At 34.3% G+C, this 15,482-nt stretch overlaps 1 protein-coding gene across 13 annotated transcripts in view; it reads left to right on the top strand.

The window, feature by feature from the left end:
- The window catches only part of ANKS1B (ankyrin repeat and sterile alpha motif domain containing 1B), a 417,695-nt gene that overhangs the window by 107,072 nt on the left and 295,141 nt on the right, over positions 1-15,482 (top strand). For all 13 annotated transcript variants that reach the window (XR_001873050.1, XM_017804295.1, XM_017804297.1 and 10 more), the window contains one exon: positions 10,455-10,620. Coding sequence is in view for 12 of the 13 variants with exons in the window: in XM_017804295.1 (XP_017659784.1) it covers positions 10,455-10,620 (166 nt within the window). In the remaining variant the exon portion in view is untranslated. The remainder of the gene's footprint in view (positions 1-10,454; positions 10,621-15,482) is intronic.

Raw genomic sequence — 15,482 nt, 5'->3', positions numbered from 1 at the left:
TAAGATAGCTCTGCTTTGACTGAAAATTTGGACGAGATGATTTCCAGAGCTCTCTTTCATATCATTGTTAACATCTACATTTTATAATTCTCTCTAAAATTCTAGCTATGTGACCTCAGATGAGCTAATTTCTTTCAAAATTTAGGATTAGCTTTGCAGTTTGTAAATGACTGTGAAAATATGGCTATGCCTGTCCAGCACTGTGTACATTTAGGCACTGCTGGGATGAGTTGTCTCTTGCTGTGGTCACAAAACAGCGCAATTAAATGGGATGAGAGTGAAAGGAGAGAGGTGTCAGAAAATATGGGAATTGTTGATATATGTCAGAAATAATCTGAAATATTGATGTCTGTAATGTTTTACAAGATGAAATTTAATTCTGATTAATGATATTCAAATTAATGTTGAATTGAACACTGTAACATTCCTAACTGAAACATGTCACAGTGATCGTCTGGGAAGACCTCAGATAGTATGTATGTCACATTTTGTTGTTTTGTGCTTTGAAACTTAGTGGTAACCAGAAGACACACTTCCAGGGAATGTTTTTACTTTCAGTACCACCTGACAAATTATAAGAAAACAACAACAACAAAAAAAATCAATTTGAATTGCACAGCAAATGGATAGCAATAACGCATAGCAATTAGTTTTGTATATGAACAAAGTTCAACTTTGTGTTAAAAACTTCACGTTTGAGCTTCAGCTACTTCATAACAGAAATATTAAAGCAGTATATTGAAACTTGAAAATTTATGTAGGAGTTCCTCGTCAATCTGACCAAATTGGGTTACTGTTTGGTATTACGTTTTGTGGGGAAAAAAGCCATCCTAGGTATGTTGTGTTTGTTGTTCCTCTGATAGCAACAGAAGCAAAGGAGTTTCTGGGCAAAAAAGCTGGTAACCAAAAAAGCTGATAATCAAAGAAGCTGGTAACAAAGGAGTTGTGGTGCTGTCTGAACACGGTTATTACTACATGGATTTACTATATCGATTAGCCATTAAGGCAGGCTTTGTCTAAGGTTATGTTTCTGTGAAGGGCTGTTTAAAGGCACTTGATATTTTGGGACTTTTTTTGAGCCTAACGACTTATTTTCTATTTTTGCTTGTTTATTTTTTTTTATATTCAGTGGTGGTACAAATATATTTGGGAACTAAGCTAATACTGGAAACTGTGAGGGATGGTTTTACTACTTCAGTTTTTAGTAGTAGGGAAATTCATGGCTTCATAGAGTGAGTCCCTGAAGAAGTCTGTAAAATGTGTAGAACTTGATTTCGTTCTGAAGAAAAGACCTGACTGACAGCTGGGCTTTTAAAAGAACAATTCTGTAGTCTGTAACAGTGAATCCTCTCTTGCTGTGCAAAAGAAATTGCATGCCTTGGGTTTAAAGTCATGTCTGGCTGCTGTATTTCACTAAAAACTTTTAGTACTTGTATCCCTTATACTGAGTCTGAAAATGAGAAAGATCCTGAAACAACAAATTACCTAAGCATAAGCATTAATGTGCTTAATCCCTCTTGGGTTTCCATACAAACATAACTTTATCAAGAGATACTTATATTTTTACCAAAATTCAAAACTAAGGCTAAGAGTTTCTTAAAATCTCCGAATGATTTTATGACTTTTTTGCTAGATGATGAACTCATGAATTAGATGTAAAATAAAATGAAACTGAGGTTAAGGAGAGTCCATATTTTAGATATCAAAGGGAAATATCATAGAATCGTAGAATTAGCTGGGTTCGAAGGGACCTCTGAGATCATCAAGTCCAACCCTTGGACCCTTGATATGTAAGACTACACCATCTCATGTTTTCATGATAAGGTATTTTGGATTTCTTTATTAAAGTCTTTAGACTTTAAGGTCTCTCAGAATGGCAGTTCAGCTAGGAAATGAGGAAATGAGGAATCTCATGTTCTGTGTTCTATGTTCTTCTATCTAGAATGGGGTTAATAATATATATTGCTGTAATTCTTGTCAAATAGACACATGATTCTGTAATAGTTGTTCCAAAACTGGAATCTTGCAGTGAACCTATAGAAAGTTTTTTAAGTTCAAATTTCATTTAAGAGGTGATTTTTGTTCCCTTATAATCCTTATTCATTCCATTTTATATAATCTTCACATTCTGTTTTCATTTTACAATAGCTAAGGCTGAGTATTTGCAATGAATAAGTAGATTATCACACCACAGAAATTATTATAGTAACAATTAAAGCAGTAGAGCTCTGATGTTAAAACAGTGGAATGTCTTGTTTAAAGAGCCATAAGGAAGTAACATGTTTCTTAGCAAAATGTTTTTCCTTCAGTGATGAGTAGTGAATTATGTAATTATGCTCACTGGAAAGTCTTAGCTGCTGGAGTTCAACACGACCACCTCATAAATTTGCCAAGCATATAGGCAGTACAATGAGATGGAACTTACTGTATCCATAAGGCTAAATACCCATGATATCAATGTTAGTGGGCTTTGGCACATTTTTGCCCGGGAAACAGCAGAGTTCATAGGGTCCCATTCAGAACTGTGGTTTGAAATAGAAAATTACTGGGTTCTTTAAGAATATGTAAGGATATATGGACAATATTCTGTTAACTTTTGTCTACTGCTATGATGCTTATTTCTCTTGTTGTCATGGAATAATTTGTTTTATGGTTTTTATGCACCAGTTCTAACTTAAAGTGTGAATTTACTTTCCCTCTGATTGTCTCTTACTGTCAGACTCAGTTCTCAACACTGCTGAAATACCATACATACTGCAGACAACGTTTATTTGGTCCTATTTAATTACGAAGTAGTAACTTTTACAAACTTTGCGTGCATCCTGGGATATTTAAAGAACAATTTTAAAATTCTTTTGCTATTGATTTTGTATCTCATTTTTTTCTTCAGTTATGTGACAGATAAAAATATGATTCACAACAAAGTTTTTAGTTTGTAATAAAATGACTCTCAATAACTTCAATATTTTGAAAAAAGTTTTTTTTGTTCTATCAGTTTTACTGTGGGAGCATGCAAAGGAGAGATATCTTCTTGGCTTATGCTATTGCAATAATAACTTTTATACCAAACATAATTAAATTTTTATTTCTTCAGTGCCAAAAACTTTTAAACACAGGAGATTCCCTTTCCTGAAATAGCAGATTTTTATTTGTGACTTCTATCAAATCCATTGTGTGTGACATCAATTATTTGGTTTCTGTTGTGCAGATATGACTTCAGAACAAGATGCATGGGCAGATATAGAATATTTTCTAAAAATGCATAGATTATTCATAATAGATAGTGAATTAACACACTGATGTTAAAGCTTTCTTTTCAAGGAAAGTGTCTTTCATAATGTCTCATTTTAGTGATGCTATCTGTCCTCCGATCAAGTCAGTTTACAGTTCTAGGGTTACTGTTCACACAGATGTGTTTCATGTCAAGATCTACTTAGGTGTATTCAATTCCTCTCTCCCCTCCACAGCAAGCCATACATTTTTTATTTACTGGCACAGTAATTGATAGAAATTAAGCTATAAAATGTGAGAAAGTTTTGGCCAGTCTGCTTAACACAGAGTAGTGCATGAATTGTTTTCTGCATTTGCTGTCTAGTAAATATTGACTCCACTTCAAAGTTTCTCAATATCTAACATTTTCCATGGTTTGGGCCCTTATAATGTGAGGAAATATTCCTACTTCATGTTTGCTGTTTCCATTAGAACTCTGTGTGTGTGTGTTTAAAACCTAGTCACTAGAGCATAAACAACTTGCAGAGAAATATTGTTTCCATGGAGCTTAGGTTTCAGTTCATTTTGTCTTTTTTAGTATAATAGCCTTTATTTTAAATAGACATTTTCCTATAACTTGATATTCAAACAAGACGTGATTTTTTTGTTTAACGTTTTTCATGAAAACACAATGGGATAAAAAGGGAGAATATTTAACCTGGAAATTACTTTCTAGTTTGTACTTGTATTTTGTTCGGCTAAACTAAGAATCATTTATTAAACTAGTTATTGTATTATGCTGCATTGCCACACACAACCATTAGCATTTGCATAAACCAGATTATGTACACTTTTAGTATATTCTTTGTCACAGTGAGTTATTCATTAGAGGAAGCATCTGCTTTCTTTCATGGCCTGAGCATTGTGTGCATGGGAAAGCGTGTAACATGACTAAAACAATCTAACTTCATTTTAAATGTTGAATATCTGCCAGTTAGAATTATGAAAACTCTACCTAAAATATAGCCATATGTTTCTGCTGCAGAGGTTAACAGTACTGGCCATCACTCACTATTATTAAAAATTTAGCAAAAATGTAGACTACCACCTGGCCTCACTTATAGGGAGTTTCTGCAGTAGAAATTATAAAGGCAGATATATTCTCTCTAATGGGTATGGACATAAAATTAACTCCAGTAAAAAAAAAGTTAACCTTTTATTCTGTAATGTAGCTCAGACTTCATTCAGTATTTTTCCTAAGTAAAGTATGTGACATCATTCATTATGCTCACAATTTACCTGTATTTTCAGACATTTATAGTTTAGGCTGTATTAGTGAATTTTATGTTGTAAGGCTTTGTAGGAACCCTTAGCTTCCAGGAATAGATGTCTGTAGAGTTTTCATATGAAATTTTGGATTCTAAACAGGATACGTGAAAATATGCATTTGAAAAGGAGAAGATAAACCTACTACATTTGGAGTGCTACGTAAATAATGCTTTTTTTTTCCAAAAAAAAGTTTGAAAAAGCAAATCTAAATTTTGAACGGTTTCTGAAAAATTACACATCATATTTACATTTCTAACTATATACACAGGACAACAAGTCTAGCGTGATTTTTCGAATTAATGTTTTTCTCAACTCTGTGGAAGGCTTACTGAAACTTACTCACAAAGGCTGTTTCAGGTGCTAAAGGGTAACTCTGAATATATATTATCCTACAACAACAAACACATCATTTCAGATGTTTGGTGAGAGGATAAAAGAGAATACTGTCTTAAAATCTGTACTCTAAATACTTTGTGAAGACCAGAGTAGATCCTCTAGTGTCATTACCCTTAAATGAGATTATTGGTGTTTTTCCAGATTCTGTAATATATCATGAGCCCTATTATCTGTTCTATGACAAATCACACATTCAAGTGTTTCTAGCTGTCATAACAATGAACATTTATTGTAGTTTGACTCATGAAAAAATTATTCTAATTACATGACACTGTGAAACCTTCTTTGGTTAATTTATTAGTAATAGATAAATGTGTTTTTATTAGCCATAAATTATAGTAATATTTCTGATATCTTTCACTAGGAAGGTAGTCAAAATAAGTATTTCACCAGCTATTTGTAGGTTTGGGTTATTGTGACATAGGAAATACTTTCAGTTGGTTTTGCTTAGTGCAGTATTGTGGAAAACTTGCACAACACCCTTCAGGTTCAGTTTCCCCATGACTTGCTGCATGTCAAAAAAACTATCCGAATTATCTTTGGTCACTGGTCAGAACTTCTTTCTTTCTTGAATTCTTCATTCCTCTCAGCAACCTTTGATTACTTATCATTAATTTTTCAGTGTGAAATGTCCCAATTCAGTAAGATTATACATCAGTCTGTTTACAAATGTCAAGAAATATGTTTGATGCAAATACACTCGGACTAGATGTAAGGAAGAAATTTTTTATGATGGGGATGGTGAAACACTCTTAACAGGTTTCCCAGGGTAGGTGGTAGATGCCACATATGTGGAAACATTCAAGATCAGATTGGATGGGGCTCTGAGTAATCTGGTCTACTTGAAGACATCCTGCTCATTGCAGGGGGCTGGACTAGAGTACCTTTAAAGGTCCCTTCTAACCCAAACCATTCTATAATTCTATGATTCTATGACATAAATGGGATAAATGCAATATTCATTGCTCACTCTCATTGTAATCATCAGCTTTGGGTTGACGGAGTGTTGAGAATCAAGAATTCTCCACAGTTTTAATTAATTAAGTCTCGCAGTACTCTCTTAAGAAGAACTCGGTGGAATTTATCCCACTATGGTAGAAGGAGAGTCACTTGGATTCTTCATGCTGGTCCTCTGGCATGCAGCAAGCCAGGGGAAAAGGATCTCAAGGGGTATGTCAGAGTTTAATAGCAGTTCTTCATTGGCTACATAAATGAAAGAAAATATTTTTAAAGATGTCAGATGTATTGCATTCCTCCTTTCTACATTTATGAGATTATTTCTCCTTTAAGAAGAAAGTCATGTCTGACTCTGGTGTGTTGTCCCGTGTTCCAGGGAAGTATTAAAGCTTCAACTGACCTGATTTCTATAGGAAAGGAGATGGAAGAATTGAAAATTTTCTGTTAAGTACAAATTCTATCTTCTTGTCAGAGTGTCTGTTCAGATTAGATGCCTGCTGAGCCTCTGTCATTTTATTCATAGCTCATACAAACACAAATTTGTATATACTGCTTGTATCTCAGTCCTTAAGTATACATTATTCAGTTTGATTCTTAAAAGAAATCCAACAGTATATAGAAGGCAGAAGCAAGAGTAGATAGAAATCTGGCAAAAACGTGGGAAAAAGGTCTGACTCAACATCATGTAGTTTTTGAAGATTTAGTCGTGTTATGGCATATTGTTTCACAATTGTATATAACCCTTTGCAATGGACATGTAGATATTTTAGAAGCAAATTCTTTCCCACTGATAAACAATCTTTTAGTCCTGTTAAGGTTTCAGATAACATTTCATAGGTATTATACTATCAAGCATATGCTCAGAAAAAACCCGGAGGCCTATGAATAAGGCCCACAGTGTGTCCCTGGCATGTGCTCTGCAACTTCACTGTCACATTGCTGTTTCTTTCTACAAGACGAAAATCTACTTTAGATTTTATCAGTATGGGTGACTGTTCTCTAATGCTATCCCAGTGACTCACCCACTCTCTATCTGTCTATCTTGTCTTTTTTTTTTATTACTTCTATTATGTATGTATTTTTATCCTTTCCACAAAAAAGACTTATTTTAATCTACTAGAAGCCCAGCACATTACTTTTATGAAGTTGCAATTTCAAGTAAGGACTAATTCTGACTTGATAGTGGTAGTCAGTTACATGTCTCATTTTCAACATTTTGGAATAGTTGACAGAAATTTGAGATGGAATAATCTCTATTTTTAAAACAAAAATTACACAGATTATTTTGATTTCAGGACTAAAGATAATGGAAAATTATTTTTAGAAGGTTTTATTATGAAGATGATAACTTGGACATGTAGAATTACTGTAAAGTTACTGGTTATGGCACTTGGTGAGGTGAGACAATAGAACCGATATTATTGAGAAGAATGCTGAAGATATTATTAATAAGAATGCTTTTAATCTTAGAAAAAAACAGAATCACATTTCTTTATCCCTGATATTTGTAGACAATGTTATGTCATCTGCTAACATCTAAATTGAAATAGTTTAGATCCTAAAAATTTCTAGAAGTGCTCAGGACCAGCAAAATGGAAAACACACTGCAACAATCAGAAGACTTTACAATGCTTTTCTGCAGCAAAGAGAATTTGCTACATATGGAATTCTTAATTAAGGCTTGTTGTCTTCATGTGATCACTTGATAGAATTCTAGACTTGTTAAAGTCTTAATTCTTTTTTGACTCTTACTGCTGGGCATACTATTATCATATTTGCTTTATTTGGGAGTTATTTAGGAAGAATTTACTTGCCTGTAATTTACATTCCAACCATTTTCTCAGTAACCCCATCATTTATAGTTATTCTCCACTGACATTTATATTTGTGCAGTGTTAATTACAAAATGTTCATTAATGTTCAGAAAACCAAACTGAATGTTAAAAGTAATTAGGAAAGGAGTAGAGTACAAAAGAGGGAACATCATTATGACAGTATGCCTACTTGGTGAGCCCTCATCTTGAATGCCATGTGAAAATCTGATCCTTGTCACATCACTGAAGGCTGAGAGGGTGAGCAGTGACAGGGGTGGTCAAAATCCTGGAGCAGCTGGGTGTGTAAGTTAGTATTTCTCAGTCCCTAAAGGAGAGGACAAGGGAAGTGGATAAAGATGTGTGAAATCATAAATAGAGGATAAGTAAAGAACAACTATTCATTGCCTTCTAAAGTGTAAGAATTAGCGAAGTCAAACTTGGTGAGATAGCTGAAACCAAAATGTGGTGCCTGCAAACTGTAAAAAGGAACATGAGTTCTAAAAGCAACTTGAGAAGGTAATTTTAGAAGCATTTTAGAAAGTTGGATTGGTAGACATGCAAAACAAAGTCAGCACCTTTTGATTATGAAATGTGAGACCTTCAAAGTGTTGCAGGATGAGAAGCATTACTCCATGCTTGTCCTGGTCCCATGGTGGTTTCACTGTTCTCTAGGTCAGTACTGTTGGCTGCCTTTAGAGACAGAATATTGGGTGACAAAGTGTGATCCAATTTCTATTCTAATGTTTAGTATATAATTTTTAAAGGTTTTTTTAATGTAGCCAAATTCAGGAGCTGAGAAGAGTTTCACTTTGGTGTTTGGTGACAATTTTAAGACTGCAGTGTTTCTTCATGTGCTTCTCTAGGCAGATATACTGTTATTAAGGTTTTGGCATTCTGACTGAAATGCAAGCTTCTAGAAGAATACAAGGATTAAATTGGGATCTGCTGTTCTAGTCATCGCTTTGGTAAATAATTTTTTGCCTCTGTTTTTTTAGAGCAGACTTAAATGGACAATGTAGGAATTCCTTTTTTTTTTCAAGGTAGGAAGGACTCCTTTTGTCCTGCCATTGCACTTCAGTTGCTTTGATGCCTCCCAATAATTATCTATCAATTTAGGAATGAAATGGCTTAAGTTAAAAAAGTTATATTTGGAGCTGCAGGAAGGCCACTTACAAACTTTTATAATTTTTTGTTACGTCTTTAGAGTCTGCTAGCTAAAACTGCTTACTATTAGTTTATATCTGTGGGATTACTAACGCAAAAAGCTCGTACTCTGACTAGATATAAACTGGATAGAGTAAAAGAGGTAGAGACACAATCACATCCCACTTTCAGACGTGTTTTTTGAATGCTGACCAGCAATCTTGTATTGTTTGATAGTGTGTACTGTTTGTTTTTTTTTTAATTATGAATGATTGTTAGTATCTGTTTATTTTATTTGATATAATTTTTTCCCTGTTCACTGTTTCCAGTATTCATTTTAAAGTTCTTTAGTTGTGGTGGTTTAGCTTAGAATTTAAATCTGTCTCAACTGAAGTCATCAAGTAGAATTTTGAAGTGAAGCTCCTGTTGCTGCCATCTCAACCCTATCCTTCAAGAGGCCTTGAATTATTACCAGACTATGAATTCTCATATGAAGATCAGATGACCAAAGTGACCAGAAAAAAAATAAATGCCTAAAAAAATTCAGTGATGTAATGATCTGCTAACAGTATAAATCATTCACCTGGAAAGTCACTGTTACCTACAGCCATAGTTTACTTAGGTAACATAAGTTCTTGGTGAGGAAATTGTTCTTCCACATTTTGTTCTAGTCATCACATTCTTTCATCATTTTCTGAGTAGGGCTATGATAGTATGTAACTGTCAGGGTGCTTTCTTACCTTTTGCTTTTTATTATATCATATTTGATTTATGTCTGATGCTTGACTTTCCAAGGCATCCACATGTCCAGTGTAAGAAAGAAATGAAAGCATGTCTTTGCCCAAGCAATTGCTTTCTACTGGGATTAAAAAAAAAAGACAAATCAAGAAACTTTGGTGAAGCTGTATATTGTCTTCTTATTCACATTCTAAGGCAGAGAGTCTGCTGGATTGGACAGTTTACTGTACCAGCAAAACATCGAATTCCTTTTTTCCCTCCCTCAACATTTGCTAATGAGTAGAATTTTCTGTATATATATCACTGTTAAGGGACCTTTCATCATTATTTTGCTCAAATGTAGAGCAGTATTTCATCTTCATTCACAAACTGGGATTCTGCCATCCTAATGTAGAAGGCATATTTTTAGTTTTCTTATATATAATATAAACATACTGCAAACCCATCCCTGAAGAGAAAGTAATTGCAGTGGTTAATGTAATTTTCACTCTCATGAGATATAATTAAAAAAAAAAAAAGACATCTCCTGAATTAGAACCTAGCAAAGCAGGTATGGCAAGACCAGTTATACAGCTTTCCCTAAATACCAAGACCAGTTATATAGCTTTCACTAAATACCAAGTTTGATGAATAAAGTTTTTCTGTAAATTAAACAAGCATTATATTACACAAAAATTTAAAGAAACATAAATGTTGTCTTCTAGAATCCAAGTAATTCTTCCAGTCTGTTACAATTTGGATTTCAACAGAATGTGGTATTTAATTTGTTGAATTTTAAACCCGACTAGCTAGAGTTATTGACCCTGGTTCTTTTCCTGTGTCATCTGAGAAATATCTCTCTTACCTGCTTGAATTTTTGCATTTCAGGAATCTTATTCAAAGAAGAGAGGTTATGCATTGGAAGCAATATCATCTCTACCTCTGGATGCAGTTCCTTCAGAAAATGACAGCAGTCACTGTGATTCGATAGACGTAGCAGTGACCAAAAAGCCTTGTTCCCTAGAGATAGCAAGAGTTCCTTCCTCAAGACCAGGTAAACCACCAAATAATCCTTTACATAGTCATTGGTGTAAGTGTAATGTTATAGAAGGTATAGGTTTATATTTTTAGGCATACAGTACTCTGTTTACTTACCACAGCATGATTATAGTCTTCCATTAGCTACCATGAGAGCTTAACATCAGAATAAAGATTAATAGCAAAAAGTTGTAGAAGGGAAAACAAAGCAGAGGTTTAAATGCTTTCCTAGATAGGAAGGTTGCAAAAAGCCGAATTAGAAATAGAGTTTCTTTAAGCCCAGCCTTTTGCGGGAATCTATTTACCAAGCTGTTGTTTTTTTTAATGAAGTGCTTAGCAACATTATAGAACTAGTTCAAAATGTAAAGTACTTTGCGTTTTCATGTTACATAAAGGAAGATCTGCTCCATTTTTGAAAATTAGTGACTGAGAATTGAGAAAAATATTAAATGACATTTTGACAGACTGTTGTTCGTATTATATAAAGGTTTGAACAGTAATGAGTTAAAGCAGTTTAAAAACAATAGAATTGTGCTAAGTCAGATGCATGATATTATCTGTAAGGAGTCTGTTTATATTCGCCAAAATTATATGATCTCTTCCATCACCCTTGTTTGAACTCTTGATTAGTCACCACCTGGTACAGAAATTTCAGAATATAGTCATTTCTCTGTAAGTAATTAAACTGGGAGTCTGCTTTGACAAATGACAGTTCTCAGCAGCAGAGACCTATTTGAAACAGGCAGTTGACTTTTTGAACTGTGCTATCTTGCTTATGAATCATGATTTGGGTAATATACAAGAGTATAGGCGAATGACAGATGCTTGTTGACTAACATCATGTCTGTGTAAGGGGAAGCACCTTCTTCATCTCACAGCAGAACTAGTATTGGAAGAGTGCCAGAGCTATATTGGGCATAGTATATAAGGGCAGATTTGAAGACAGAGCTTCGGAGTCTGCAGGGTAAGGTGAAGTGGATTATAATTGCCATCTCTCCACTAAATTTGGGCTAAAAAAGACTTGAGGGAATCTACATTATAAACAGCAATCTAAGAGGCGGCACAAAATAGGGTAGGAGCTTTATAGCATATTGCACAGAATGGACCAGAATCTGACTTGAACATCAGCATGACTACTTGTGTCACTGAAGGCTTACTTTACTGACTGTTTTGGCTCTGATAATCTAAAAAATAATCAATCTGTGCAGGACAATATCGTGGGTTGTTGTTCAGTAAAGAAAATGCCAAATTATCTTCCCCCCCCAAAACTTCTACTTGATTAATCACAATAAACATATATATTGCACTGGAAAGACTGCCATACCCCATCCAGTAAATTGGTAGGGAGAGAGGCTCAAGAAAAAAGTTTGCCATTGTAACTAGTATTTTAAGAAAAGATAGAGTTTTCAGTAGTTAAAATACCAGGATTTGGAAGTACTGTCTGCTGAACACAAGCATTTTTCTTAGACACAGTAAATCCATTAAGATCAGTCTGAAACACAGATCCTAAAAAGGACATTTTTAGGTCTTAATCTGGAAATATGTTTTGTGTAAGGTTAAATATAGTGTGTATCAGAGGCCTAGAGTATAACCTCAGAAGCTGTAGGACAATCATGAGGGCAGCCATAATATTTATAAGAACTAACAAGATCAATGAGTTAACAATACAAATGTCCTGTAATTCCTTCTGTCTTAGTTTTCCATATACCACTGTGATATTTTCCTTGGCATTTTATTGGGAAGAACATTTGGATGTGTAGATAAGCAGATTTTAAAATGTGATTTTATTTTAAGCTATAAATGTTAAAGTTTTCTAACTGACCTGGCTTGCAAGCCATATCTGGAATCATGTTGGCAATTATCTTGTACTGCAAATGGCCCAAATTAGTAAATCATGTCACCCTCAGTTATAAGGTATTTAGCACTATGTGTATGTGAATGTCGCCCTGCCACTTCAGGTCATATAAATTTATTGCTTGAATGAGTTATGTATGATTATAGAGATCATTTATTTAAAAGAAATACCTGATTTGCGTGCTTTTTTTTCCCTGAATTGCCCTGTTTTTGTGTCACTGAGACATGCTGACTTTGGGAATACTGTTTCAAATTTCTGTACTATGTCATAATGTAGAGTTCTTTATAGAGCATGAAGTAGCACTTCGAACATAAAATTGCATCTGTCAGTCTCCTTTCCCTAGGTGGTAGGACAGTGTGATCAACTTATAACAGGTTGGGAATAGTCACCTTGCCAGTCGTCATTCTCTGATCTGCTGGGGAAAAAACCCAGACTGCTCTGTAGTTCTCCAAAATTTTGTTGTTGAACTGGTAGGGAATCACAGAGGATGAGAACCCCATATACCGAGTGGTAAATATTTCTTAGCTATCAGGGAGAAAAACTGAATAGAAAGCAAATAAAAGTAGTCATAAAGTTCATTACTTCTACTTCTGAAATTCTGTGTTGTGTTAGTTTTATGTCTGTTTGTAAGAAATTAGGTTTATATAGGAAGATGAACAGTTACATTATTGGTTTATGCTGGCAGTTAAAGCACTTGTTTCTAATTAGGACAAATGTAAGAGTAATAAAGACTCGAAATGTGACTGAGTTCAAGTTAAACTGTTCTTTGTTTCTGTGATAGATTGATCAGGCAAGTTTGGCAAAGTGTGTTGGCATCTCTTGACATTTCTGCCTTTAAACTAATAATTAAGATGTGATAGGAAGATTCTTGAAATACTGCAGTCTTTGCGATAATTTTTTCTGCTAAGTAAAATATAAATTTGGGGTTAAAATTTTGTAGATCAGTGTCTTAAAATGAATTTTACAAAGTAATTGATTCACAAATCAGTCTTACTGATTCTTCTGTTGAGCTGTTCCAGGTCAGTATTCTTATTCCTTAAACTAGATATTTCTGCTGCTCGTTTTAATTTTTACACTGCCCTTCCATTTAAAAAAGAAGTCACACGATATATTTAACCTTGAAAAACAGTCATAAAATTTTATTAGTTCGTAAGGCATGCATTAGTATTGCCCTTTTGCTTTTAGGGATGTAATGAAATTTTGTGAACTATAGCAACAAATCATCTTGAAAAAGGTGTAAACTTTTAATAAATGGCTAAAGCTAAAACCTCTGGATAATTCTAATGGTAAAGTAGGCATTATGAAGTATTTTCATCAAGTTAGTATGGTTTTGATCAGCTATCTAGAGTCCAGAATACTGGTAGCAGCAGCTTAGGTGCATCACCATGCTGCCTTTGGGTCTCTGCTGTTGAAGACCCTAACAGACCTAACTTGAACCTTTGGTAGCTTGGACATTCTGTACCACAGTCCATCCTTGCACCTCATAATGTCATATGCTTTATTTAGGAAATGTTGAATGAAGTCTGAGCTACATTAGAGAATAAATGTTAACTTTTTTTTTTTCTTAATTGGAGTTAATTGCATATCCCTACCCAATAGAGAGAATATATTTGCCTTTATAATTTCTACTGCAGAAACTCTCTATAAGTGAGGCCAGGTGGTAGTCTATATTTTTGCTAAGTTTTTAATAATACTGAGTGATGGCTAGTACTAATTAAAGTATTTTTAGTTTCATTCAGTATCATTAGGAATCAGAAAGGACTTTTAAAACTCTGTTTCTCATAGATAACTTGTGGAAAAAAAAAACCACAACAACCTTCTTTGGGAAATTTTATCTGTTCATGCAGGTTAACAAAGGTTTTAATAAAGCATCTCAATGACAAGATGCATGAAAATCATGCTTGGATAAGAGAATCCTAGTTCAAGGACCCATTTTTTTCAGTTATGTTACTTCACTGTGGCAGCAGGTTTAGGAGACCTTAATGAGCCATCTTCAACTCTGGAAACAGCTGATCTGTAGCAATGCAGAACTCAGTGTGGGCTGCAAAATTCAGCTGAGAAGTAAGGTAAATGCTGTGGGGCTTCACTTATGCTGAGCTCTCAGCCACTGCATAGTCAGCAATTCCCAAGTCAGCGATTTTAAAGATAGCTCTCATATAATTACCCAGTTATATGTAAAATATGGCTTCTGTCAGGGATAAAAATTGTCCTTAGATATGGGATGTGTTGCCACTAGCCTGTAGCAGGCAAACATGAGGCAAGAAGTTGAAATGTAAAGGAAGAGATAGTAGCTATTAGTGAGTCCTTCACCCAGCTAAGTGTACTTTGGAGCAGTCTTGCTGTTGTCAATCATGATGTTTTTGTTATTTAAAAAAATCACTTGATTTGTGCTTAGATGCAGGTAACTTTTAAGGAAGATCATACAGTTAATAAATCTGTAATTAACTATATCTTCTTCTTATAGCCTCAGAATCACAGCAGAGAAATTAACAAAAAATAGTTGTCACTGAATCATTACAACATATCAAACTGTCCCCAAGTTGACCAATCTATTGCAATATTAGGGGTTTTTTTTTTGCTTTCTCAGCCTAGCATCCCTCTCCTGTCACTATGGTGAAAATGAACCTGAAACTTTGTAGCCAGTATGTCAGATCACCTCTGCTTGCATTCTTGTGTCTACTTGTATAACAGTGTGTTAGCAGTCTTATATATATCTAGGAGACAATTCTTGAGAAACCTGAATTGGAAAAAAGAGCCTAACTGTGATAACATTTTTATGAAAATTAAAATTAAAACATGTGTCTTTTACCTGGTTTCCAAAATCATCAGATACTTGGCTTGGTAAATAAACTTCGGTTTCTCAGATCATCAGTTTCTGTTTGACTTCAGTAGTCCTCAATATTTGGACACTTCAATTCTCCAGACTGATACTATAAGATTGCAAGTATATATTTTCTTACTTGATGAATTTATACCTTCACTTTTGTGCAGTTATATTCTAGTTATAAGCAAAGCAGTGCAAA

Source organism: Lepidothrix coronata, unplaced genomic scaffold (genome assembly GCF_001604755.1).
Source record: "Lepidothrix coronata isolate B3197 unplaced genomic scaffold, Lepidothrix_coronata-1.0 Scaffold9, whole genome shotgun sequence".
Classification (NCBI taxonomy): Eukaryota; Metazoa; Chordata; class Aves; order Passeriformes; family Pipridae; genus Lepidothrix; species Lepidothrix coronata.
The sequence above is the reverse complement of the archived record's forward strand: the minus strand, read 5'-3'. Positions and strand labels throughout refer to the sequence as shown.